The following is a 25,146-nucleotide window of genomic DNA, read 5'->3' as shown; positions in this document are numbered from 1 at the left end:
GTTTGAAGCCTGTCTGGCTCTTCAGAAGCTGAAGAGCTGTTGACTTAGTGACACACAACACAAACCTTTTCCCGCCGCCGGCTGCTTGAGGATGGACGGGGTTAAGATGAGAGTGGAAGCGAGCAGTTATGTTGATTGATGGCTGAGCTTTGTGACGCCGGCTGAGGACCAGGACAATGGCTCCTCCAGTTCGTCGTCCTCGTTAACGGCTGAATGGGAGCCGGTGAAGGTAGCCACATGTGAAATAGGCCCAGGAGCCAGAACTGAGGACCCCACGTCTGTCCGTGGGTGGTCCTTTTATTGTGTGCGTGTGCATAGACGCAGCATTAGCAGCAACGTGACTTTCTGATATGCAGACTCATGTATAGCAGGTTACCAGTCAAACATATAGTCTCGTCCACTCTAGTTCAAAGTTTGGATGTGTTTGAATGCAGATTGTGATACTTTGTGATGAAATCTCATTTATTTGAAATAAGGATGAATATAAACGATAGAACAGCGATAGAGGACACCTGCAGTTTTTCCCAGCAATAGTTTGTCAGCTTTTGTAGCATCTAACTTAAATCTTTCAAAGGTTGGTCCAAGATCCTCTTTTTCCTGATGTTTGGTGCACTCAGCGTTGCACATACCAGTTACAGCATCAAACAGAGTCCTGGCTTCGGGCCTTTGTGTGCATGAATCGCCCTGATTGTGGGCTCGCTCCGGGTCGCACCCTGGGGGTTAAACACACTGACGGCCCCTATAGACGCTGTACTGACACCTGCTCATTGGGGTCCAGTTTCTTGACCCCCGGTCTGTCCGTCTTTTGTTTTGTGGGCGCTGCTAATCCTGTTAGAAGACGTCTTTGTAATAGAGTTGAGGCATCTACAGCGACAGAGGAGAGGAGGCTTCATGCCACGCTACATGGCACATTAGGGGCTTATTTGAGGGGAGATTAAGCAGCGTAGCGTCCACAGAGCGGCAGCTAAAGAGCGCTTCTGGATCTCGCGTCTCAAACCTACATCTGGTGAGAGAGGCAGATGTGCCCAGTGCTGCTCGCGTGCGGTGTGTTAGTGATCTTTGGGATAGACTTGCTGGAAGGTCCGGGTGTTGAGCAGGTGTCTGAGGATGAGCCAGAGCGGATGTTTAGACTAAGCCTTTGAGAAGCTCTGAGTCTACTGTGAAACGCGGATCAAATCACTCTGGCTCAGCTGTGATCTTCAGAGACGGCCTCGTCGTGTCCAGTGTTTCTGAACGGACGTGTTGTCCTCCAAGCGGCTGCTGACGTAGCGTAAAGGCTGTAGATGCCGACTGTCTGGACGGGGGCACAACCTCGGCCCGTGCATTTGGCCTCGCCGGCTCCCGCCGGGTCTGAGTCCGGGAGATGCTGAGGGAACCCGGCTGTCAGAGGACGCCTCCGCCGTCGTACGAGGAGAGGATCGGCCTTTAAAACCCCCTCGTGATTAGCAGGAACGGCTCTCGAACGTTGCCAGTGGGGATGAGCAATGATAGACATCAGCCCTGCGGACCTGTCATCACCAAGCACTGTACTCTGCTCAGGCCGCAAACAACAGGCTTAAACAGCTGTGTCTGACTGCACAGGCATTAGACTCCGCACACATCACGTACACACAGCATGGAATGTGACTGCGTATCGCTGGGTTCACATGCTGTGAGCGTCTTCTTGGCCGCTGATGTTTGTATTGCATTTCATTTCTCAAGTGCACATCTTAAGGTTAGTTGTGCAGAACATGGAGGGGCTTCAGTCAAACCTGTGGAGTCAGGCAGGCGACACTGATCCAGAATCAGTCATCTAATGGTTTTAGGTCATTATCGGGGAATGTTTTTAACCGAAGTCAACACTAGCCGACGCTCATATTAAACACACTGAGTCTGAAAATGGATTCAGGCCGTTTCTTTCACTTGTCTCACAGGTTGGGAATTCCACCATTGCTTTGTGTGAATGAGGTAGAATCAAGGTTCCTTTTAGTCCGTTAACAGCTCGATAATGAAGCTTTGAAAGACAGAGGTCCGTGTTTGATGCTGCAGGTGTCCCTGCGTCTCTCACCGTGTCTCTCTTCCCTTTTGTGGGTCCGATCGGACGCGTGCAGCGCTCTGCAGCTACGGCGTGTGCTTCAACGGCGGCCAGTGTCGGGAGGGTTCCACCCAGCTCTGCGACTGTCCCGCCGGGTTCAACGGAGCCAGCTGCCAGTACGGTGAGTGGAGACATCGGCCTCATCTTCTCTCTTTGCTTTTGATCTGATGTTCTCCATTAAAACCTATTCCACTCACTAAACTCCCTCTCTTTCACTTTTCGCTTCCTGTTAATTGGAATCTCTTCACATCAGCGTTTACCGTCTTCTCCAGCGGCCCAAGTATTTTATCACCTCCTCTGTTTTGTTGATTCTGAGCTGTTGAAGTTAAACAGCGGAGGATTCTGTTGTTTTTCTGATAACACCTCATGACAGGAAATTCCTCTCCGTGTCAACATTTTACCAATCATCCATCTCCACCTCGCGTTAACCCCCTCAAGGTCGCGACATCCTGGTCAACTCGGCAGCCCGGCACCTCGTGTCCTTGGTGACCCAGGGTTTGTTGGGGAAGCAGGATTGTTGCAAGTGGGTGTCGTCCCCATGGATGCGGTGCGTGCCAGTCTGTGGCCTCGGAGCAGACCTGTCTGTCAGTCTGTGATGGTGGAGGTGCCTGTTGTGAGCTGTCCTGCCCACAGAGAGGCCATGTGACATTAGCATGCATCGCTCAGCGTCTCCTGTCTTCCAGCACAGACTCGGTTGCTGTGCTGTGATCGTATATTCACACAGGTGTCAGGAATCCTGTCAAGCTGCCATGTTCCCGTAAAACACACTGGACCAGAAGAGAGATGCTCTTCTTCCAGAGCTGTCAGATCATTCATCATCTTGTCCAATAACCACACACTGCCCTCATTCAGAGAGATGGCGCTTTGGCTCAAACCCTCTCACCTGTTCCTTCGCTTCATCCCTTCATACTGTAGTCGCGTCTCTGTCGCTCTGCTGCCACGTCGCCATAGAGACGGGGACAGATGTGCCAGCTTCATCGCAGGCTCCGCCCCCTTTCGTGTTGCTTTCAGTCAGGCTGTGAGCTGCGCTGGTGGAGGTCATCACTCAAAGATCCACTCATCATTTAATGCGTTCAGCCTGTTCCCAGCCGCATTCCTCTGTAGTCGCGTGTGGTGAACGACTTCTCATGTGGTTTGTCCATGTTTGTGTACAGTAATTGTGCTTGTTTATGTTGTTCATAGGGGCCAATTAGTGCCGTAGTTGTCTGAGGCTGTCATCTGTTTTTCTTATTATGTCTCAGTTATGTACGAGACAATAATTACTATTTCTTTGTGCTGTAACTGTGGCAGGACGTGCAGCCTGGAGGGTCCAGACCTTTTAGAGACAACAAACCTCTTTAACTTGAATGCCGTCCTTAATGTGATCATTTTCTTTATATATTGCTGGCAGCTTTAACTTTATAGATGTTCCAGATGTGATTCCTCCTTCAACATGTATAGATGAGAGAGTAATAATAAGAAAAGGCAAGAAAAAAGCAAAAGACCAGAGCTGAACCTGATTCATATGAACAAATGAATGAAATGATGTCTTTAAATTCCCCACTCTATTTCTCAATGAAGACAGATTAGTCAGCTGATGTCACATAGACACATTAAAATCTAATCGCAGGTTGGGGTTTGTTTTTCCTCCAACCACACGGTCACGAGTTAAATGTTAAACTTTATTATTATTAATTCATGACAAAATAAATTACAATCAGAGTGAATATTTGATACTTCAGTATTTGTTTTAGGATATGAGGTTACCAGGTAATTTCTCGTTTCTAATGCTGCGTGTCCCAGTGCCTCATTTTGCTCTGAAGGCCTTTTTAAAACTCAGCCTCTTGGTGCCTCATGTATTTGGTATCCAGCCTGTCATCAGCAAACAAGTGGTATCTTCTGGGATCTGCGGCTTCCAAGGCTTTTAGACCTCTGGCAGGACAGATGTCTTTATACCAGCTGACATCTGGGCTCGACCACAGACTAAAGGCTAATGAGCAGAAATCTATGCAGACACAGTGTAGCATAAAGGTTTATTGTCTTGTTTATCCTCATCTGGGGAAACGATAAATGAATGCTATTTCCAAATAATAAAACTTTTATGTGTTATTTTATACAAATATGTGGAGTCAGTGATACCAAAAGGAAATTCTTAATAGCAGAAGAAACACATTTATCTAACAAGGTAATCTGATAATTAAAAGCCAGTGTGTGTTACTCTCCTCCATAGTTTTTCACATCAAATATTCAGCTCTCAGGTGCAAATGTAATTAAGTCAGACTAAAAGAAAAGAAACTCATTCCAGAAAACAGGCAAGTAAAATGGGAGTATTAGTTTATATTAGTGATTAGTTTAATAATTATAAAGCCTCTCAGAGCATCAACCACAGTCCAGGACATGTGGACAACAGATCCAGCTAGAACTTAATCTCCACCCTGTATTGACCTTTCCTTGTAACAGGCAGTGTCTGTGATCTTTGTTGGCTCTAGAAAGAAAAGCGTCATTTTAACTCCAGACGGGTGAGTTCAGGTGCTGCTCCTCTAATAGTGGCCTACTCTGAAATTACTCAAGTCCAGTAGCCTGTTGTAACTTGCCCCGTTCTCACACCTCCTCCCACCTCTTACAGCAGAAGTGTCTTTTAACAGTTCATGACTGGAGTTTTGTAACTGGGCCAATGTCTGCTGAACTTTGATTGAGCTGCATCTTTTCTTTTACAAACCTCATGTTTGCCATAAGTTTATTCCTTAGGTCACACTTGTCACTGTAGCACATTTAAATCCCACTTAACACATTAGTGGCCTATAGAGCAGACGTTTGTGTGTTGCTAAACTTTAAATTGATTTTATATAAGAATGCTACAAGGCAGTAATGTGCTGTCTGCCCATCTATTTATCTTAATAAGGTAATAAGTCATACTGGTTTTACTGGCTGCTTAATTAAGCTGATTTATGAGACAGCAGTGACGTTTGTTTTCCTATTCTTCACGGAAAATTGCAGGGGAGCAGAGAGGTCAAAGGTCAAGGCACCATGTGGCCCCAGTCTGTGGCTTGCGGACCGGATATGTCCATGGCTGAGCCCACTGGCAATGAACAGCGGGGATGCTGCACGGCATCCCATCCTAAGAAAGTACAGGCCTATTGCTATCGTCACTGCTGCTCCTTAAACCATTCTGAGACAGCGATAGCAAAATAGGCCAGCATTCAAAGAATGTGGCCTCTTGTTACTCGAGTTTAACACATGCGTCGTGGAACAATGAGGGGAAGAATATAACACACAAACACAATGGGCGTCTGTGGTTTTTCGGGAGTTGAAGTTCTGGTGGTGGTGATGTTGTGAAAGAGGAGCTCCCGTCTGTGTGCAGTGAAGCCGCCTCACGCGTGCCGTCTGCACTGGCAGGAATGCAATCAGCCCGCTTGAGTTAAATACACGGTATATCGGCTCCCTTCATGTCTGAGCGATGTAATGAGAGAGCTGCTTTGGCAGCGAGACCCTCCCCATTGTAAAAATAAACCCCCTTAAACGCTCAGCCCCATTGAGCACTTCTTACTTGGGATCAAGCAAAACATTGGAGGAACCTCCACGCCGAGCGCCCGAGTGAGGAAATGCCTCAAAATGAGAGACACATGCCAGCAGATGAGACAGCTGCCGCGCTTCAGCAGTGATGCATACATCATCCCATGGCGATGATTCGCCGGTGCTCATCATTTCAGGAGGCCATCTTCAGCTAACAAGCAGTGGAAATGTGCCTGGTTTGTGGTGCGTTGTGAGAAAGTACATGCTCCAGCAGGACAAGAAAGTGGAGTGGCTCCAACAAAAGGAAGAATGTCAGACATTTGTTACATGAATGTGCTGAAGGACTGAGATCGGCAGTGTATAGTTATACTGTGGTTTACATGTTAAATATCGGAGGAGCTGCATACTGTAGATCTCCTAGAATGTTATTTTGTCTTACCCATAGACATAACTAGGAATAACTGGCTGAGTTGAATGGAAGATTCAGGTCAAATGGGGTTATACTGGTATAATTCTTGTATCATCTATGTGTTTTGGTTGCTCAGTGTGGCTGTTAGAGCTTTCACATACAGTAGAGACAACCTTGGCAGCTTAGTTTCTGAACACAAGCAGAAGGTTTGAAGCAGGTCAGGTGATCACATAATCTCGCTATTTAAAACCGCTTTTTCAATGTTTTTACAGTTTCTCCCGTCACCCATGAATCACACTTCAAATGGACTATTCAGAGTCACTGACTTGTTTTCTGTTTTACCATTTGAAGGCCTAATCCTGTTATTGAGCATTGTTAGCGGCCAGCATAGCGTGACTCCCAGAGCGGCAGAACCGAAGCAGGCTATGGAGACGTAGACGACGCTAAGAGAACCAGACACTGGAGAGAGAGGGCGAGGGGGCGAGAGAGAGCGAGGGGGTGAGAGAGAGAGAGAGAGAGAGGATTCTCACACTTCTCATTTTGAACCCGTGTGATTGTTTCAGTATTTTTTCCCTCATTCCTCCATTAAAGTCTCAGCCTCAGTCAAACGATGGAGCATCATCTCTCTTTTTTCATCTTCTCTCTTACTGAAGCTGACTATTTTCATTGTTTATTAATCTGCTAAACATTGCCCATAACAGTGATTTATCATTTGGCCTGTAGATGTCTATAAAAGTCAACCAACATTGATTTGTTAAGTGAGTGATGGTGAGTAGGAACAAGGTAAAGGCAGGATGGACAGGCCTAATGAGAGGGAGTGGATTGCAGAGGGTGGGGCACCTCCTCCCCACCTACCTGCCGCTGTCCTGATGTGCTGTAATTGAGTCTGGCCTCGCTTTGTCATTAGGCCGTTTACAGCTTTCCTGATGAGAAGTCTCCCCCGGTCACGTGGAGGGAGATAAGGGCGTTTGGTAAACCGGCAGCGTCGAGGGTTTGCAATTATTGAAATGACCAGCGTGGACTAAAGCGTCCGTGTGAGCGGACCCCTGATTGTCTTTATCTCTGCTCCACTTTACTTCTCACATACTCACATCTGCCTTTGTTCCACCTTATCAGCTCCTCCAGCCCATGTTTCTGCATCAAACACATGTAATCTGTTATCCTCCCCCTACTGTTGTGTATTTATCCCCATATGGAAGCAATGCAGCCCAGTAGCTCTGTGAAGATTTACCAGAGCGCTTTGTGTTTTGTGGCCAGCGACGTAAAGGTCTTTTGTTAGGTGTGAAAAGCAGGGAGTAATTACAGTAGTTTTACATTATTATCCTGTAATCTCAGTATTGTTTAATACTGACTCTCTTCAGAGTTTTTAAAGTATTACATCTCTGAGACTTTGTACTAGACTTATGTTCCTTTCAACTTTGAAATACTGCAGCTGTGCTAAGCATGAGGAGCGGTAATCAGACCCCTAGTGTCTGTCCCCCCTTCACACCCTCAGCATGACACCCTGTCATGTATCTCGTGTCTCTGCCCCTGTAGGTAAATGGCCGTAGGGAGCGTTCCTTCCACTGTGCATACCACTGCAGCGTATCTCACACGTGCGACCGTGAGGGAGACAGGCTGGGAGCCGCAAGTACTTTTACATTCCTGCTGGTCTCCATATGTACGTCTGAGACGCGCCGACGTCCTGGGTCAAAAAGCAGGTCCTAACAGGTAGAGCACAGGGAGCACACGTCAGGGGTCAGGGGTCAGGGGTCGTCCCCTGAAGACGTCCTTGAGGTATTCGTTCCCGTCTGTGTAGAACATGAAATGTTGTTTTGGACACATCCATACGTTCAAACAGCTGGTCCACTGTTTACCTTTTATTTTTGGGTTGGTGAAAGCAAAACGTTCTCACAATGAAACGAGGAACATTTAGAGACGAACAGTCAAACACCTTCCAGCTTACGACCATATGACAAAACTATAATAAGAATGCTTTGAAAGTTCCTTGAGGTTGTTCATACAAACAGAAAACACTCAGGTCTTATGTTCGAGGTCCACGACGGCCGGTGGCACTGAAGTGGTTCGACCACATGGGGTCTGGAAGCAGTGATGAGTTATGATCCGCAGTCAGTGAAGAAGAGAACAAATGAAGCTTAGAGGAGCGACAGGCGTAGCCCATAAACATACCGGGGTTCCAGCATTCACACGCACCCACAGACGTCTAGAACCAGGGACTAGGGCTGTGCAGGACCAAGTGGAGGACAAGGTTCTATACAGGAAGTCAGACGCTGGATTTAAGCATCTTTGAGCTGATGCATAGTTCCCTTGTGGTCAAACATGAACAAACAGAAACATAAGGCTGGTGGTCGGGTAATAGGCTGCGCTCAGTGTTTCTGCTTCCTGTCAACACTTGCCCGAGAGAGAAGAGTCGAATAAAACCAAAAACAGGCAGCAACAAAGGCGACCACCACAATTCATGTTGACGTGAGTCCTTCACTTTGTTATTGTGGCAATGCTTTTCAATTAGCAGATTATTTTGCGATTAGCTCATCGGTCATTAGCTGATTATAGTCGTACTGCGTACGTCGTCCTTCCTGTGATGTTTCCAGAGAGCGGATGTTTTCTGGTGTTGACTTTGGTAGAGTTTGACATTCTCTGACCTGATTAGAGGAACAGGAGCTCAGGGCGCTTCAGGCTTTGACCTTCTCTCCTGCTTCATAGCTGTGCGGCTTCTTAAAGCCTTTAATTCATCACACGTCGTGGGCTCGCATTACGCCACGGTTCAAAAACAGCCCGTTAATGACTTCACGGAAACGTTAGGGGTTTGCGAACGTTAATCAGCAGTGGATGCTCATCACAGAGGTCTGCGGCCTCGTCTCTGGTTCCGGGAAAGCCTCGCCGGGTCAGGATGACGGTGCCACTTAACAAAAGCTACACTGCCGCCCCGGCCACAATTACAGACGCTCAGAAATAAACTTGTGCCCCAAACTGGCACTAAGGACGCATAGTGAGACGAGGGGGGGAGTTACTGGATGTTTAATACAGCCTCAGTGGGCGCGTTGACAAGTAAGGCGAGGTCTCCTGTGACTTTAGATTATTACATTGCGGTGTGTGTGTTTTAGTTACATGATGAACGAGAGCGCAGCTAAAACACATAATGTCGGCCTAATGAAGATCCAGCCGCACATCTGGACGGTTACAGATGTAGCGGTGGAACAGCAGGGGGCAATGTTGAACTAGAGCTAGTGTCTGGCAGCGAAGGAGGAAGCGGATGAATCACTTCTGTTTGTAGGCACCACCTATAAAACATCAGTGCTTTAAACGTGCAGCCACAGGCCTTTTGCTGTTATCAATTTATTTACTTATTATTTAGGATCTAAAGCACAAAACTAATGATGGAAACTTCATTAGGGGCTGATTGCACCTGACACGAAAGTGAGCTGGCGCCGATGTTTCTGGTCTCAGTCGTGGTCAACTTGTAAATATTACATTGCACAGAGACGTTGTCTGGCAGAAAAGCTGTGAAACCTTAGAACTAAAACGCTCACAATGACACCAACTGGAGAAGAGCTGCTGCACTAAAATAGTATGTACATAGTACATTTTCAATCTATAAGAAGTGATGGAATCCATAAAATAACTTTTATGAGCATATGTTCACCAGTTCATGTGTCTGCGAGGCCTCGTGGAGGTCGGAGGTGAAGGAAGCGAGTCCTGTACAGTAAACATTTTAAGGGTCGTGTGCAGCGGGTCAAAGGTGAGGATGTGTTGCTTAAAGACGGTGTAAATTCTCGATTCTAGTTTCGTAGTCAGGCGAGATGCGATTCATCAGCTGCCACATGTGCAGGTCGTGTCACCTCTTACTCAAATATGTCTCCTGGAGCCTCGATTCAATCCCCGTCCTCACAGCACCTGGTAAATGAAAGCAGCTGTGAGGGAGCCTCCACTGCACACCAACAAAGCGCATTATTACACTAGCAGGCGTCTCAGATCAAGGCCCTAAAAGGAAACCGCTCCGCGCCATTCTCAGCGTTCCCGTCCTGATCCTGAATGAATGCTGCAATTTTCCGGCTCACGACCCCCGAAGATAGAATCGGGGGAGCCGGCGGTATTTGTTGGCGCAGCCAGAGCCCCACGCGGTGGGCTCGTACATTAGCCGTGTCCCTCTGGGAGCAGTGGCTGCTGTCCTTATCACAGGAAGTCACACAATGCAGCAGAGGAATGGAAACCTGCTGAACTCGCAGACACACGGTCGCGGCTTTGGTGAATCCTGTTCTTATTTTATTCTTTATTCTTCACCTGAATGCTTTGGATCAGTCTACTGCAGGGACATGGGTCTAGTTTTACAAATCAGCCCACTAGGGAGCATCAGTACTGACGGGAGCTGAGAAATTCACCATCACATACACAGAGAGATGAACACTGAAAATTCTGCTGACATTTGAGGAATCCTCTGAATTCTTCACAGTTGCGAATTCCTGAGAGCTTAAAGGGAGCTATAGTTGGTTCAACAGCTGCCAGGAGGACTCTTATATATATATAGGGGGAGTCGCACAGGACTGCTAGTTCAGATGCATTATATACACACTCTATTCTCACCCTCCGCGGGTGGTCTCATCCACTTTCCAAGCTCGGGTCCTCTACCAGAGGCCAGGGAGCTTGAGGGTTCTGCGCAGTATCTTTGCTGTTCCTAGGACTGCACTTTTCTGGACTGAGATTTCGGATGTTTTTCCAGGGATCTGTCGTAGCCACTCCTCCAGTTTGGGGGTCACAGCCCCTAGTGCTCCGATCACCACAGGCACCACTGTGGCCTTCACCTTCCAAGCCTTCTCCAGTTCTTCTCTGAGCCCTTGGTATTTCTCTAGTTTCTCATGTTCCTTTTTCCTGATGTTGCCATCGCTTGGTATTGCCACATCCACCACTACGGCTTTCCTCTGCTCTTTATCCACCACCACAATGTCTGGTTGGTTCGACATTACCATTCTGTCAGTCTGGATCTGGAAGTCCCACAGGATCTTGGCTCGCTCGTTCTCTATCACCTTGGGAGGTGTTTCCCACTTTGACCTTGGGGTTTCCAGTCCATACTCCGCGCAGATGTTCCTGTATACTATGCCAGCCACTTGGTTATGGCGTTCCATGTATGCTTTGCCTGCCAGCATCTTACACCCTGCAGTTATGTGCTGGACCGTCTCTGGGGCCTCTTTGCACAGTCTACACCTTGGGTCTTGTCTGGTGTGGTAGATCTGGGCCTCTATGGCTCTGGTGCTCAGGGCCTGCTCCTGTGCAGCCAGGATGAGTGGCTCTGTGCTGTCCTTCAGCCCAGCCCTTTCAAGCCATTGGTAGGATTTGTTGAGATCAGCCACTTCAGTTATGTTCCGGTGGTACATCCCGTGCAAGGGCTTGTCCTCCCATGATGGTCCCTCTTCCAGCATCTCATCCTCTGTTCTCCACTGCCTGAGACATTCACTCAGCACGTCATCTGTCGGGGCCTTATCCTTGATGTACTTATGGATCTTGGATGTTTCATCCCGGATAGTGGCTCTCACGCTCACTAGTCCTCGGCCTCCTTCCTTGCGGCTAGCGTACAGTCTCAGGGTGCTGGATTTGGGGTGGAACCCTCCATGCATGGTGAGGAGCTTTCGTGTCTTAACATCTGTGGTCTGTATCTCTTTCTTTGGCCACCTTATTATTCCCGCAGGGTATCTGATCACTGGCAGAGCGTAGCTGTTTATTGCCCGGGATTTGCTCTTGCCATTGAGCTGGCTTCTTAGGACTTGCCTTACTCGTTGGAGGTATTTGGCTGTTGCCGCATTCCTTGTTGCCTGTTCAAGGTTGCCGTTTGCCTGTGGTATTCCAAGGTACTTGTAATTGTCCTCAATGTCTGCTATTGTTCCTTCTGGGAGTGAGACCCCTTCTGTGTGGATTACCTTGCCTCTCTTTGTCACCATCCTCCCACATTTCTCGAGTCCGAATGACATCCCGATGTCCGAGCTGTAGATCCTGGTGGTGTGGATCAGCGAGTCGATGTCTCGCTCACTCTTGGCGTACAGCTTGATGTCATCCATGTAGAGGAGGTGACTTATGGTGGCCCCGTTCCGGAGTCGGTATCCATAGCCAGTCTTGTTTATTATTTGGCTGAGGGGGTTCAGACCTATGCAGAACAGCAGTGGGGACAGTGCATCTCCTTGGTATATGCCACATTTGATGGATACTTGGGCAAGTGGCTTCCCATTGGCTTCAAGGGTGGTTCTCCACAACCTCATCGAGTTTGCAATGAAGGCCCTTAGAGTTCTGTTGATGTTGTACAGCTCCAAGCATTCAGTGATCCATGTGTGTGGCATTGAGTCATAGGCTTTCTTGTAGTCGATCCAGGCTGTGCACAGGTTGGTGTGTCGCATTCTGCAGTCTTGGGCGACTGTTCTGTCTACCAGGAGTTGGTGTTTGGCTCCTCTGGTATCCTTACCAATGCCCTTCTGTGCTTCGCTCATGTATTGACTCATGTGCCCACTTATCTTAGCTGCGATGATGCCTGACATGAGCTTCCATGTTGTGGAGAGACAGGTTATTGGCCGGTAGTTGGATAGGACTGTGCCCTTTGAGGGATCCTTCATTATCAGGATCGTTCGCCCTTCGGTTAGCCATTCAGGGTGAGTCCCATCCCTTAGCAGCTGGTTCATTTGTGCTGCCAGGCGCTCATGGATTGCAGTGAGCTTCTTTAGCCAGTAGGCGTGGATCATGTCAGGGCCAGGTGCTGTCCAGTTTTTCATACCTGAGACTCTATGTTGGATGTCTGCCACTGTGATAGTCACTGGATTCTGTTCAGGGAGGTTGCTGTGGTCTTCCCTCAGATCCACCAGCCACTGTGCATCACTGTTGTGTGATGTCTCCCTTTCCCATATACCCTTCCAGTACTGTTCAGTTTCCAGCCTTGGTGGGTCTGCTCTGTTGTTATTACCCTGCCATTGAGAGTACACTTTCGCAGGTTGTGTTGCGAACAGCAATATATATATATATATATATATATATATATATATAATGCATCTGAACTAGCAGTCCTGTGCGACTCCCCCTGAACTGGTCCAGTCCCAAGTCCAAGTCCTGGCCTGTGACACATTTTGCCTCAGGCATCTGATGTGTTTTCAAAAAACATACCGCACATATGGCTCAGGGAGAAGGAATATTAACAATGCTTTGTTCTTAAGGAGGCCTCAGGTCATTTGCATCTTTAGATTTATCTGATCGTTCTGCTGCCAGTTCGCTTGGATGGATGGATGGACGGACGGACGGACGGATGATGAACTGATCTCTGTTGCCCCCTGGAGGGAGACTTTCTCCTCTCTTCTTTACCCAGACTTCTTAAATCCAGCTGTGATGCACTGAGCTATTAGAAAAGAAGAGAATCTATTGCTGTTGGCAAATGGGATGTTTCCCTACATTTTGTTAGCATAAAGCTTTGTAGATACTCGTAGATGATACTAGCAATGAAAGACTGCAACGCTTTGACGTTAACGTTTCCACATGCCTTCATTTGCTAAACAGGGAAATGGTGTTGAAACTCTTCCTGATGTTCAGTAACTATTCATTTTATAGACGTGAAGAATTATTAGTTGATTAGTGCCATTCTTCCTGTTGGTTTTTAGTTCAAGATTCCTTCATGGCAAATGAAACGGCCCAACGTCAAGTGTAAAAGGAAGCAGTGAGCACAATGCGTCCCGAGAGATGAGTGAAATTGGACCTTGATGTGTGCAACATGCGTCTCTGTCTCCAAGCTGCGATGTCAAACTGAACCATATTATTCTTCTCATGCGCCTCCCTATGCAGAACCTTTGCAGCCCGGACTGTGGTGTACACTGAGCTGTCAGCGCCCGTGTCTGAGCAGAGCCATTACATGTAGTTTGGAGACTGGGGTCTTATCAGGTTTGGTTGATGACGGCTTCGGCTGCATGTGAGACGGGGAAACGGCGACTTCCTGTGGAAGCGTTTCAGGGCTTCTGCCTGATTGACAAACACGGGGACATGAATGAACCTCTCAGTGTTTCATCCAGTGATTATTGACGTGCATTTCTCCTCATCAGATGTGAACGAGTGTGAGGAAACCAACGGCGGCTGTGAGGCCCTTTGCTGTAACACCATTGGAAGTTTCTACTGCAGATGTCCTGCTGGGCAGAAACTGAATGAGGATGGGAAAACGTGTGAGGGTGAGTTGAATCCGCTTATTGTGTCTCATTTATACCACACTAAGAGCACTTCACTTTCTAAAAATGCTACATTTAAACGTCAGAACCCTAAAGTGGCCTTGTTTTGTGCTACAGAATCCTTTTTTCTATTTGATCAGGTCTGACTATGTAGTTAATCAGCATATGCAGGTTCTGAAGCCAGATAACAGAAACTAGAGTGAACCATGTGTCTGATGGGAGACAGCGCACATGTGAACCTACTATGAAGCCTGTCGTCTCTGATCTACCTGAACTGAGGCTTCTTTCCCATGTGCCACACTTTGATGTTTCTGATTATGGATGTTTCTCTTTGTGAGTGGTTGATTTAATCACATCGCAGATCCGCCTGCGCTGCAGCCAAGCGCGGAGGAGAGACACTGGACGGCTCCGTTGGCCGCGTGCTGCAGGAACCAGCGAGCGATCGGAGCCAGGTCGCAGTTATTAGGCTCGCTGGGAACTCGGGCGCAGCTGGCCAGCACCGGTGGGCTCTGGGGGGAAACGGCTACGCGCAGCAGCAAAGTCATAATTGACTGTAATTGGTCGGGGTATTAGAGGGTGAAGAGGCTGAATGGATGCTGTGTATTTTTAACTTAGTGCTGCGTCTGCAGAAAGTGATCAGCTTTCCATCTTCATGACAGACTGAGGTCCAGATGAGTCTGGATGAGAGAAAACATTTAGCCGGCTGCTCAGAATAAATGAGCCCGTGGAGCTGGAGCGCTCGTACTTGTGGGGGATTCCTGCCTTTGGCAACACCTTATATTGTTTGGAAGACATGCGCTGTAGGATGTTAATGCGCCGATGGACCTGGCTTTGACAGAATATGGAAACGCACAAGAAGCCCTTTCACCGCGGTCCCTGGTGGAGAGATCACAGGGTTTCCATTTAAAGCCGTGGGCCAATTCCCTGGAATCTATGCATTTTACTATTTGTTCGCGTTCATACAAATGAAAAGTGATCGCAGTAGAATGAGCCAGTATTCACTGGTGTCATGCTGCGTGAGTCAACGCTGCCAGTGTTTGTTGGGAGGAAGCTTTTCCAGCGTTAACGGCGTTTTCTTTCCATGCGTGAACAGGCGGCTTTTCATCTCCACTGTATAATCGCCCGCATGGTTCTGCGTGAGCGCCCTGAATGTCACGCACAAAGAGAAAGCCTGCTCTCAGATGGCGGTGGCCTGATGTAACAGTAACGCCGTGATAACGTACACCTGTGCGGTGCCGAGGTGCATTATGGGGAGAACGGGGACGCTCTCGCGGGCCGTTTGTGCTCACGTCGGGGCAGTCACGCCTTGTAAAGCGCGGTCACGGTCCCGCCGCCGTGTCAGCGTGAGCGCCTTGGCAGCAGATGAGAGCCAATGGATGCATTCACTGCAAGGCTCATTCCTCCCTCAGATGTTTGGATTAAAAATACCCGGTCCCACTCAAATTTAGTATGTTTTTCAAGACGTTTTTTTTCCAGAACACGTCGGCGTCAAATCAGAATTGAGACCACACGTCCGCCGGCCTCTTCGCGTCCTTTGTTCTCTCATACCTGAATGATGTGCCGTCATAAATCACCGCCTTTTTATCACGTGCGACTCTTTGAAGAGGCTGCGGTGAAACGCACTAAATCATGACGGGGATAAATCAGCAGGTGGAGGTGCTTGTTGGTGGAGCAGGCAGCACTATTACACTGTAGCGTTTGGCGCGAGTAAAAGGTGAGAGGAGCGTGTGGGGACGAGGGTGATGGAGCGAGGAGGGAGGGAGGGAGGTCTATGGGAGGGTGAAGCAGGGGGGAGGCGGAGGGAGGGAGACTCCAAAACCAGGAGGCAGCGGGGAGCAGTAGTAGTTAGCACGAGCCCTGACCAGAGGACTGGTTGGTAAACAGTTAACCTGCTTTAACCGCACGTCCAGAGCTCATTCGATCGTCTCCATGGCTTCGACCTCAGGACGCTGGGTTTTCGCCTGGCTGTTGGTTGAAGCCATGGCTTGTCTCGCATCAGCCGCATACTACCCGCACAGCTACTATAGGAGGATTTGCTACAGGCCGCACTGTTACCATGGATACCGCGGCTATAATCTCGGCTACCTGGCAGCAGGTAAGAGATGACGGGATGAAATGCTAATTAGGTCGCGTCAGAGCTGCTGATTTCTGACTGGTCTTCGGTTGCCTGAAAGCTCATTTTGGTCAAGTCTTGGACGGACGGTTTTTACAGTAGTCACCGAATGCTGGCACCGGCGCTGCTCAGAGAACTTGGCTCTGACCAGAGGACTGCACTTATCAACAAGATTAGAACACAGGAGCTGTGCATCGTGAGGCTAACGCTTAAAAAAAACCACCCTCCACACATTATGTCAATATTTTTAAGTCTGAGGACTCTGTTTGGTCCTGGAGTCACTGCTGGATAAATGCACAAGACGAAACATGTTTGACATTCATTACATCGCTTTGCTTTTCCCAGACATCATTCTTCGAGATGAAGTGGGATCGTTGAAAAGTAATTTATTTCCCATTCACAATAAACAAATCACCCGTCGGAAACCGAGCAGCATAGGTTTCCGCGAGGAGTCGGCCGGAGGCAGATGTTTAATGCTCCGTCCGGGCCAGCGGCTGCCGAGGCTTTGGCCCGGACGGGAGCGGTATCGTGTTCTGGAGGCAGGAGCGCGGGCTGGAGCGGATCCACCGGCGCTGCAGCTGACGCAGGCACTCGGGTCCAGGCCCAAGGAAAAGTGGAGGGAGACGCGCTGCCAGTTCAGTCGGATGAAGGGAAAGCGAAGCTTGGCAGCGAAGGGTCGAGGGGAAAGGAAGGTTCAGGAGCTCATTTGAGGATGCGGTGGGATATTATTGGATGGTTTCAGTTGAAGGATATTTGTATAACTCAACTGTCAGGTCAGGGTTTATTAAGCAAGATGATTTTAGCCTATTGTTGCTTGTTTATATGAAGAACAGTAGTGTTTAATGGATCATCGTAATGGAGTTCCATCGTGGACTGGAACAAGTTGATGTTTGGGACAGATTAAGGGTCAAATCCCAGGTTAACACGGATCCATCTGAAGATTACCTCAAAGCTGCTCTTAATCATGTTTTCATATCAGCAGTGTTTCAAATGGCTTCACGTGAACACCTCGGCGGCAGCTGTTTCCAGTTGACCCCGGGCCTGATTAAACCCCTGGTACTGCCCAGCACCAGACAGCAGAGTTAGATACCGGCGGCCAATGTCTGGGGACGCGTTCAGCAGCTTAAGAGCACAAGGAGATTAATATTAAACAACTCCATCCATGCATTATTTAAAGCGCTTATTGGGTCAGGGGTCGCTGCTGAGTCCTGCTACTGTGACGCCCTCACAGCCGCCTTCACACCTATGAGCAGTTTACAGTCCCAGGACTGAGGGAGGAGGTCGGAGCAGCTGCAGGGAGACGGGGATGGGTTTATTGGCTTTGTGGTCATGCTGAACAGTTTAATGCCTTGTTTACGACACAGCGCCCAAAGGCGAAATGTGCAGCGCGCGCTGCCAAGCGCGGTGCTCAACAGCACACAACTAAATAACAGCGTTAAACACAGGATGCGCTTCATTTACCTGATCAAACCACCTTCTTCTCGGACTTGTTGAGAGTCGGTCCCAGAACCTCCACGCTCTGAGGCAAACGTTCCACTTGGCGCTGGCTGTGGGTCTCCTATGATGTGTTAGCTGCTTTTGCACCAGCAGCAGCCAGGATGTGCTCACACTCGGACCGTGTCACGCGCTGCAGCAGCAGCGTTTCTGGAGCCCGGGATGTGGGTTTCTACCAAACGGAGCAGGGCTCGGCTCGGATCCCACTGCTAGAACTCAGACAGCGAGCCGCTGGGCTCTGACCCGTTTTATGGGAGACCCGGGTGTTTGTCGCATCCGCGCTCGGCTCGGAGGAATGTGTATGTTTCGCATCCTCTGTTTCCAGTGTGTACGTTTGCTCCCAGGGGACTTTGACAAGACGTAGAGGAATTTAAATTTGGCTTCAAATGTTCACTAGTTGTTTCCACATGTTTTGGGAGCTGCGCTGCGTTTGTGGAACACTCTCCCGTCTCATTAGATGTTTCCTTTCTTCATGAAATACCTCTTTATTCTCCATCCTGCATTAATCTCCCCATCTTTTAAACTTGTGACCAAATTATTCCTCATAATTGAGAGGATTTAGATGAATTGCACTAATTTCTCCTTCTGTTGGCGTCTGTGTTTCTTTTATTTTTCCTTCTTCCCTGCAGATATTGACGAGTGTCAGGTCCACAATGGAGGCTGTCAGCACAGATGTGTTAACACCAGAGGCTCCTACTACTGTGAATGTCACCCGGGCTCTCGCCTGCACGTGGACGGCCGGACGTGCCTCGGTGAGGAACATCACATAATAAAACAACAATAATAATGCTAATAATAGTAAGTGTGAAGAGTTTGAAGGCCTCTGAGGACTCGAGGCGACGCAGCGAGACCTTAAAGTCTCACCTGTGAATATTATGTTGGATCATTATATCATTGAATTTTAGCATCACAGTCTATTTGACATGGGCACTTAATCATTAAATACCTAAGACGAAGCCTTTGGAGCTGTTGTGAGGGAGCTGATGTAAAGAACATGTGCTGCTGAAGCCTCTTTAACTACAGTGAATTACTAATGTCCTTGTGTGAATGAGTGAGTGGTACGTCGACGTGCTGGTGAACGTTTCTACCAGAGTTACGACAAATGATTTCTGCCCTCGTCTATTCATCTTCCACGTCCTGTTTATTCTGTTCATTCAGCAGAATTTAAATTGAGAAATAACCCGAATTAAAGGCCGCGTTTTGTTTGACCGCTGGTTAGAAACGTATTCTAATCCAATCAGGCCTCCAGTGTCTGGCCCAACTCCTTTATACAACATATTTGTCTGTGGTCAGGTTCCAAGGATTTACACATTCCTCCGTGTTAATTTGACTTCGTCGCATAAATCCTCTGCTCCGGCCATCAATCCAGGCTCCTGTCATGAATAGTAAATATGTTACAATTAGATCTATGGAAATCTGATATGTATGGTGCAGCTAATTTATATCAGATGCTTCTAAAAATAGTACAAAATGCATTCAAAGCCTTTTTCTTTATATAAGAAAAAAAAGTTATGATTATGTGAGTCCCTGATCACCTTCTCATTTAAGGAGATTGTTTTCATTCCATTATTACGTTATGTATCTAAAATCTGCCTTTTCATTCTGAGAATGTGAGCTTTCATTAATAACAGGTCAATCGCTCAAACATCCATCCTTTTTAAACCTGTCACGTCCCTGCTTCACTCTTCATTGGTACCTGCGTCATTTTTGTCGTGTCAGATGCATTGGCTTTGTGATTTTAGAAGTATGTGATAGAGAAAAACACAACAGGCTCCAGTTTGTGCAGCCAGGAATGCAAACAGTGTCCTGTCTGACATTTAGAGCGGAAATCATTGTGTGTTTTGGCTCCGAGGAGTGAACTTGTTTCACTGTCTTCTACTGGCTCTAACTGGTCCTCAAGGGCCTCAGCTGCTACATGTACAGTAGAAAGGACTAATTGTGAACTGACTCCCAGGTGAAGCGCATTAATGTATGTTCATATTTTAAAATGAACTGAAGCAAGTGCATCGTGTTCCCACTATTCCGGCCTCAGCGCGTTTTTTAGAGGCAGAGTCGTGCCAATCGGCAATCAGTCCGAGGGGAAAAGATCACATCATTTCATCATTGGATCACAGAGGTCAGATGAGTCCCACACACGCGTGTGGCTGCATAACGTCTGAACTGGAGGCACCTCAATATTTTCAAGCTGTTTGCTGACATGCACTCGTGACGGATGGATCATGAAAAACACCATCTCTGAGAACGACCAGTTCGGCTTCCACCTACTGGAGTCTCTGCCTCTGCTGCTGCTACGACTAGAGGAAACAGACAGAGGAGGTTGATTGAGCCTCATCAGAGTCCCGTCCACCTCGGAGGCCTTTCCCTTCACATCTCCCTGTGATTCTTGGCTCTTGTGTGATGACGGATGTCTCAGGGCTCACGCAGCAGCTCTCTGAGGTATTCTCTGAATGTCAGCGCAGCGCTCGTGACCTCTCCAACATCCCATCGCTCACGTGAAACTGCAGCTCGGACACTTGGAAACGGATCTGTGTCTGCAAAGGCGCCCGCTGCCGAGTCTTCGCAGTTTCACTCAGTTTTTCCCCTTTTCGCCCTTTGCAGCCGTGCACTCGTGCGCCGTCGGCAACGGAGGCTGTGAGCACTACTGCGTCCAGCAGTCGGCCGGGTCTTTCCGCTGTCGCTGCCGACCCGGTCACGAGCTGTCGGAGGACGGCAAGCGCTGCAAACGTGAGTCAAACGCCGGGGAGAGGAGGCGAAGGGGCGCCGGGAAAAGGCAGGTGACTGGATCATAACAGGACAAACGCAGCAGGATTAACTGTCATTTACTGAATGACACTAAATTGGAGTGACTCACAGCAGTTCTCTGCCTGTGGCTCCAGCTCGTTTCTTTTAATCTCTTCGATCCGAGCTGGTGTCGTTTAGTGAAGTTCTCCGGGGGTGGGAAATTACACACACACACACACACGCATGTTCAATGACTGCCTTTCAGATGCTTTTACTTTGTACTGTAATTGTTGGCTTTGATCAGCCTCCTTTTAATTTTTGCACAGCCGAAGGTTCTCATCACACATGCCAGACAGGCTCACACAGGTCGAGTCCACACACAGCCACACACGGAGCACGAGGATGGATCCTTATGAGGACTTTTCATGTATGAACCCCCCCGTGTTGCAGTGAAGGACCCCTGTGAGCATCAGAATGGAGGCTGTATGCACGACTGTCAGGTGGACGGCGGCAAAGCGCACTGCGACTGCAGAGCTGGTTACATCCTGGCAGACGACGGCAAAACCTGCGAAGGTAGGACACAAACAGACACAGTGACCCACAGAACAGGAGTCGGTGGAGGTCAGAGGAAATAAGAACATACGGAAACATAAACTGGCTGTGTGCATCTTTATAGATTATGTTGGACAGAAAAGCATGTCAAAGAAAAGAGAAGATGCTGCTCTTCCTCACGCTGTGTTTTACTAAACGCAGATATCGACGAGTGTGAGACGGAGGAGGCCGGCTGCGCCCACGGCTGCCACAACAGCCCCGGCTCCTTCGCCTGCGTGTGCGGCGCTGCCTACGAGCTGGGCTCCGACGGGAAGCAGTGCTACCGTGAGTGACACCCCGTATCCTACGCTAATTCGCCCGCGCCCGTCGCTCACCGCCGCCCTGTGGCAGGAATCGAGATGGAGGTCGTGAACAGCTGCGAGGACGACAACGGCGGCTGCTCGCACCGCTGCGAGCATTCCACCCGCGGGCCCGCCTGCTCCTGTAACCATGGTTACCGGCTGGACGACGACCTCAAAACCTGCGCCGGTAAGGGGCCGCGCCGCCGCCGCCGCCGCTCTGACCCACGAGCGCTCACACCTGCGGATCTGAGCTCCGTTCCTCCCCGTCGCCCGCAGACGTGGACGAGTGCGGCGAGCGGAGCGCGTGCTGCGAGCAGCACTGCACCAACTACCCCGGCGGCTACGAGTGCTACTGCTCCGCGGGACACAGGCTCGGCTCGGACGGCTGCAGCTGCGACGGTATGTGACGCGCGCCTGCGTGCGAGGGGCGAAGGTGAAGCGCTCAGGCCTGTGTGTGTGTGTGTGTGTGTGTGTGTGTGTGTGTGTGTCGTTCAGACGTGGACGAGTGTCTGGCTGACAACGGCGGCTGCGACCACACGTGCCAGAACAGCGCCGGCTCCTTCCAGTGCCTCTGCCGCCGGGGCTTCCGTCTGGACGAGGACCGGCGGTCCTGCATCCGTGAGTAGCAGCCGTCAGGAGAGAGAGAGAGAGAGAGAGAGAGAGAGAGAGAGAGAGAGAGAGAGAGAGAGAGAGAGAGAGAGAGAGAGAGAGAGAGAGAGAGAGAGAGAGAGAGAGAGAGAGCGAGATACAGAGAGATAGAGAGAGAGAGAGCGAGTTACAGAGAGAGAGAGAGAGAGAGAGAGAGAGAGAGAGAGAGAGAGAGAGAGAGAGAGAGAGAGAGAGAGAGAGAGAGATCTGAGAGTCCCATCATCACCATGTTCCTCAGACGGTGCATTCATCAACTCCAGTTTTAAGGAAGCAAACTGTGCGTCTGTGCATTTTCCCATCCTCTCTGTCGCCCTCAGCGCTCGGAGACGCGGCGGAGGCTCAGTCCAGTGGCGTTTCCACGGAGACGCCCCTCGCGCGGCCCCAGCTGACCTTGCTGCAGGACTACGGCCAGGCCCTGGAGCGCTACGACGACGACGAGGGCGAGCTGAGGGCAGAGAGCACCCTGGCCGAGAAGTTCGGTGGGTTTTCCTCCCGACCCGCTTCCCGCTCGTCGTTAACAAACCCGTATCCGCCTGACGCTGGTCCAGTGCAGGCAGGAAGCGGCCGCAGCAGCGCTGAGGCTTTTATTTGGCTCCAGCTGGTGGAGGCCTGAAGCAGGAAGTCAGCGTTTAATGTTACCTCACCTAAAGATGCAAAGTGGAGTCTGAACCACAAACGTGCTTTAGTTCCAGTGAGACAACTAACTCCTGACATCTGCTACCGATGAAGGGAAAGTGATGGTATCTGTTGCTTCCAGTGTGTTTGGACGACACGTTTGGGAGCGACTGCAGCCTGTCGTGTGACGACTGCTCCAACGGAGGAGCCTGTAACCTGTGGAGGAGCGGCTGCGACTGTCCCGACGGCTGGACCGGCGTCATCTGCAACCAGAGTGAGGACTGAGCCTTAGATCTCTCTCTCTCTCTCTCTCTCTCTCTCTCTCGCACGCCCGCCTCTCTCAGCTCGGCCTCAGTCACAGACGCATGTTTTCCCCTGTTTTGACCCCACAGCTTGTCCCGAGGGGCACTTCGGTAGAAACTGCTCCCTCCAGTGTAAGTGTAAAAACGGCGCCAGCTGTGACCCGGCCACTGGGAGCTGCCGCTGCCCGCCGGGGGTCAGCGGGGACCTGTGCCAGGAGGGTGAGCAGGAGGTTCTCCTTTGAGCTCTGGACCAGAGGCAGAGACTCACCTCGTCCTCGCTCTGTCTCGTCTTCACGTGCAGGTTGTCCCAAGGGCTTCTATGGGAAACAGTGCAACAAGAAGTGCAACTGTGCCAACAACGGGCGCTGCCACCGGACCTACGGCGCCTGTCTGTGTGACCCTGGACTCTACGGACGCTTCTGCCACCTCCGTAGGTCCCACGAGCCCTCAGCAGCAAACCGCCCCATCAACCTGAGTCACTGAAACCGGCTGGAAGCATCTCTGATGTCCTTAAGCCTCCGCTCGTTTCTTTTCTAGCTTGCCCAAAGTGGACCTTTGGCCTGGGCTGCTCTCAGGAGTGTCCGTGCGTCCAACAGAACACACTGGAGTGTCACCGCCGCCATGGTACCTGTGTTTGTAAACCCGGTTACCATGGCGACACCTGCAAGGAAGGTAAATAGGTTGTGGTTATCAAAAAGGTTGTGATGATGTCTCCATTGTCTGCCTGTAATTGTAATTGACAGAAGTAATGGTTCTAATGTCGGTGTCTAATTTGGATTTTTTTTTCTATGTTGATGGCTGTAATTTGAACACATCAGCTGTGCACATAATGACCTGATGTGTGTGTCGCTGTCTCAAGAATGTAACCCAGGCACCTTTGGAGCCGGCTGCGAGAAGAAGTGCGCGTGTCCGCCAGGCGCGTCGTGCCATCACGTGTCCGGAGAGTGTCAGCATCAGTGTCCCGCTGGTCGTCATGGAAACGCCTGTTCTCAAGGTTGGTACACGGGCTACATCCTGATCAATCAGCACCCAGACCTGTTCTGGTCCGGCTCCTGTTCCCTGAGACCGCCTCCTCCTGCCTGCCCTGTATCAGCGTGTCCAGACGGACTGTTCGGACCCGGCTGCATCCATGCTTGCAACTGCACCGGCGCCTCGTGTGACAAAGTGACAGGAGAGTGCCGATGTCCAGCAGGGACGTCGGGGACGCGCTGCGAGAGCCGTGAGTGAGGCCGCGTAGGGCAGTAAGCGCACAGATGAGCACACGTGGTGACAGCGGTGGGGCGGTGCGTGTCTGATCCGTCACAGCGTGTCCGGAGGGGTTCTGGGGTCCGGGCTGCGCGGAGAGCTGCCCCGCGTGCGAGAACGGCGGCGTGTGCGACGCACACAACGGCTCGTGCCGCTGCGCCCCCGGCTTCATGGGACGACTCTGCCAGAGCCGTGAGTATCCGCAGCGGGCATTTTGGGGAAAGTAACCATGGCAACAAGCAGTGTTGTGGAATAATTGAGGGATGCGGTGGTGAAATTTGGAAGTGAGGAGTAGTTATTCCCCAACATCAAAAGCTCAAATCCGTCACCAGTCTGAAAACCACCGTGGAAATACTTTCAGTGAAGCTCGGGCGTAATTCAATTTCAGCCAATTGGCTTTTGAAGACTCCCTTGAATCCCAGCACAGAGAGCATCATGGGAACTTGCTGCGGAGTCTGAACCTTTTTCCTTGAGCAGCGTGTCCGAGCGGACGCTTCGGCCAGCGGTGCCAAATGAGGTGCGTGTGTGAGAACCAGGCCCGCTGCGACCCGGTGAGCGGGCGCTGCTCCTGCGCCCCCGGATGGAGCGGACACGGCTGCAGGAAAGGTGGCGACACGGAACCGCTCATTGCCGGAACACGGGTCCGACGCGAGACTCACACGCGGTGCTCCCGTTGCAGCGTGCGACGCGGGCCGCTGGGGACCCGACTGTGCCCAAAGGTGCGAGTGTGGAAACGGAGACGGAAGCTGCGACGCCGCCACCGGCCAGTGCAACTGTGAGGCTGGTTACACTGGGACCCAGTGCCAGCAAAGTACGTGGGTCCATTATTCAGCCTGTATTCAGTCAGTCAGTCTGCTCCTCTGAGCTCACACAGCATTTCAGGTATCAGTCATATGAAAACGAATGAATAATGAATAAAGGCTTGTGTTTGATCTGTAGCTGATGTCTGTTCTTCCAGGATGT

General features: G+C 50.0%; 1 protein-coding gene across 5 annotated transcripts in view; it reads left to right on the top strand.

Moving 5' to 3' along the window:
• megf6b (multiple EGF-like-domains 6b) overlaps positions 1–25,146 on the top strand; it is a 36,806-nt gene that overhangs the window by 4,791 nt on the left and 6,869 nt on the right. For 3 of the 5 annotated variants that reach the window (XM_029152158.3, XM_029152157.3, XM_029152159.3), the window contains exons 4-23: positions 2,091–2,195; positions 14,033–14,155; positions 18,389–18,511; positions 20,358–20,483; positions 20,931–21,053; positions 21,234–21,356; positions 21,423–21,560; positions 21,650–21,772; positions 21,869–21,991; positions 22,339–22,500; positions 22,779–22,910; positions 23,029–23,157; positions 23,240–23,368; positions 23,476–23,610; positions 23,798–23,932; positions 24,032–24,157; positions 24,244–24,375; positions 24,661–24,789; positions 24,863–24,994; positions 25,142–25,146. The exon at positions 25,142–25,146 is cut by the window's right edge and continues 124 nt beyond it. In XM_029152158.3, coding sequence (XP_029007991.1) covers positions 2,091–2,195; positions 14,033–14,155; positions 18,389–18,511; positions 20,358–20,483; positions 20,931–21,053; positions 21,234–21,356; positions 21,423–21,560; positions 21,650–21,772; positions 21,869–21,991; positions 22,339–22,500; positions 22,779–22,910; positions 23,029–23,157; positions 23,240–23,368; positions 23,476–23,610; positions 23,798–23,932; positions 24,032–24,157; positions 24,244–24,375; positions 24,661–24,789; positions 24,863–24,994; positions 25,142–25,146 — 2,453 coding nt within the window. Of the gene's footprint in view, positions 1–2,090; positions 2,196–14,032; positions 14,156–15,992; positions 16,248–18,388; positions 18,512–20,357; positions 20,484–20,930; positions 21,054–21,233; positions 21,357–21,422; positions 21,561–21,649; positions 21,773–21,868; positions 21,992–22,338; positions 22,501–22,778; positions 22,911–23,028; positions 23,158–23,239; positions 23,369–23,475; positions 23,611–23,797; positions 23,933–24,031; positions 24,158–24,243; positions 24,376–24,660; positions 24,790–24,862; positions 24,995–25,141 lie in introns of those variants that run through there. The other 2 variants (XM_055508794.1, XM_029152160.3) reach the window with 2 other exon arrangements.

Source organism: Betta splendens, chromosome 5 (genome assembly GCF_900634795.4).
Source record: "Betta splendens chromosome 5, fBetSpl5.4, whole genome shotgun sequence".
Classification (NCBI taxonomy): Eukaryota; Metazoa; Chordata; class Actinopteri; order Anabantiformes; family Osphronemidae; genus Betta; species Betta splendens.
This window is presented reverse-complemented; position numbering and strand designations above follow the sequence as displayed.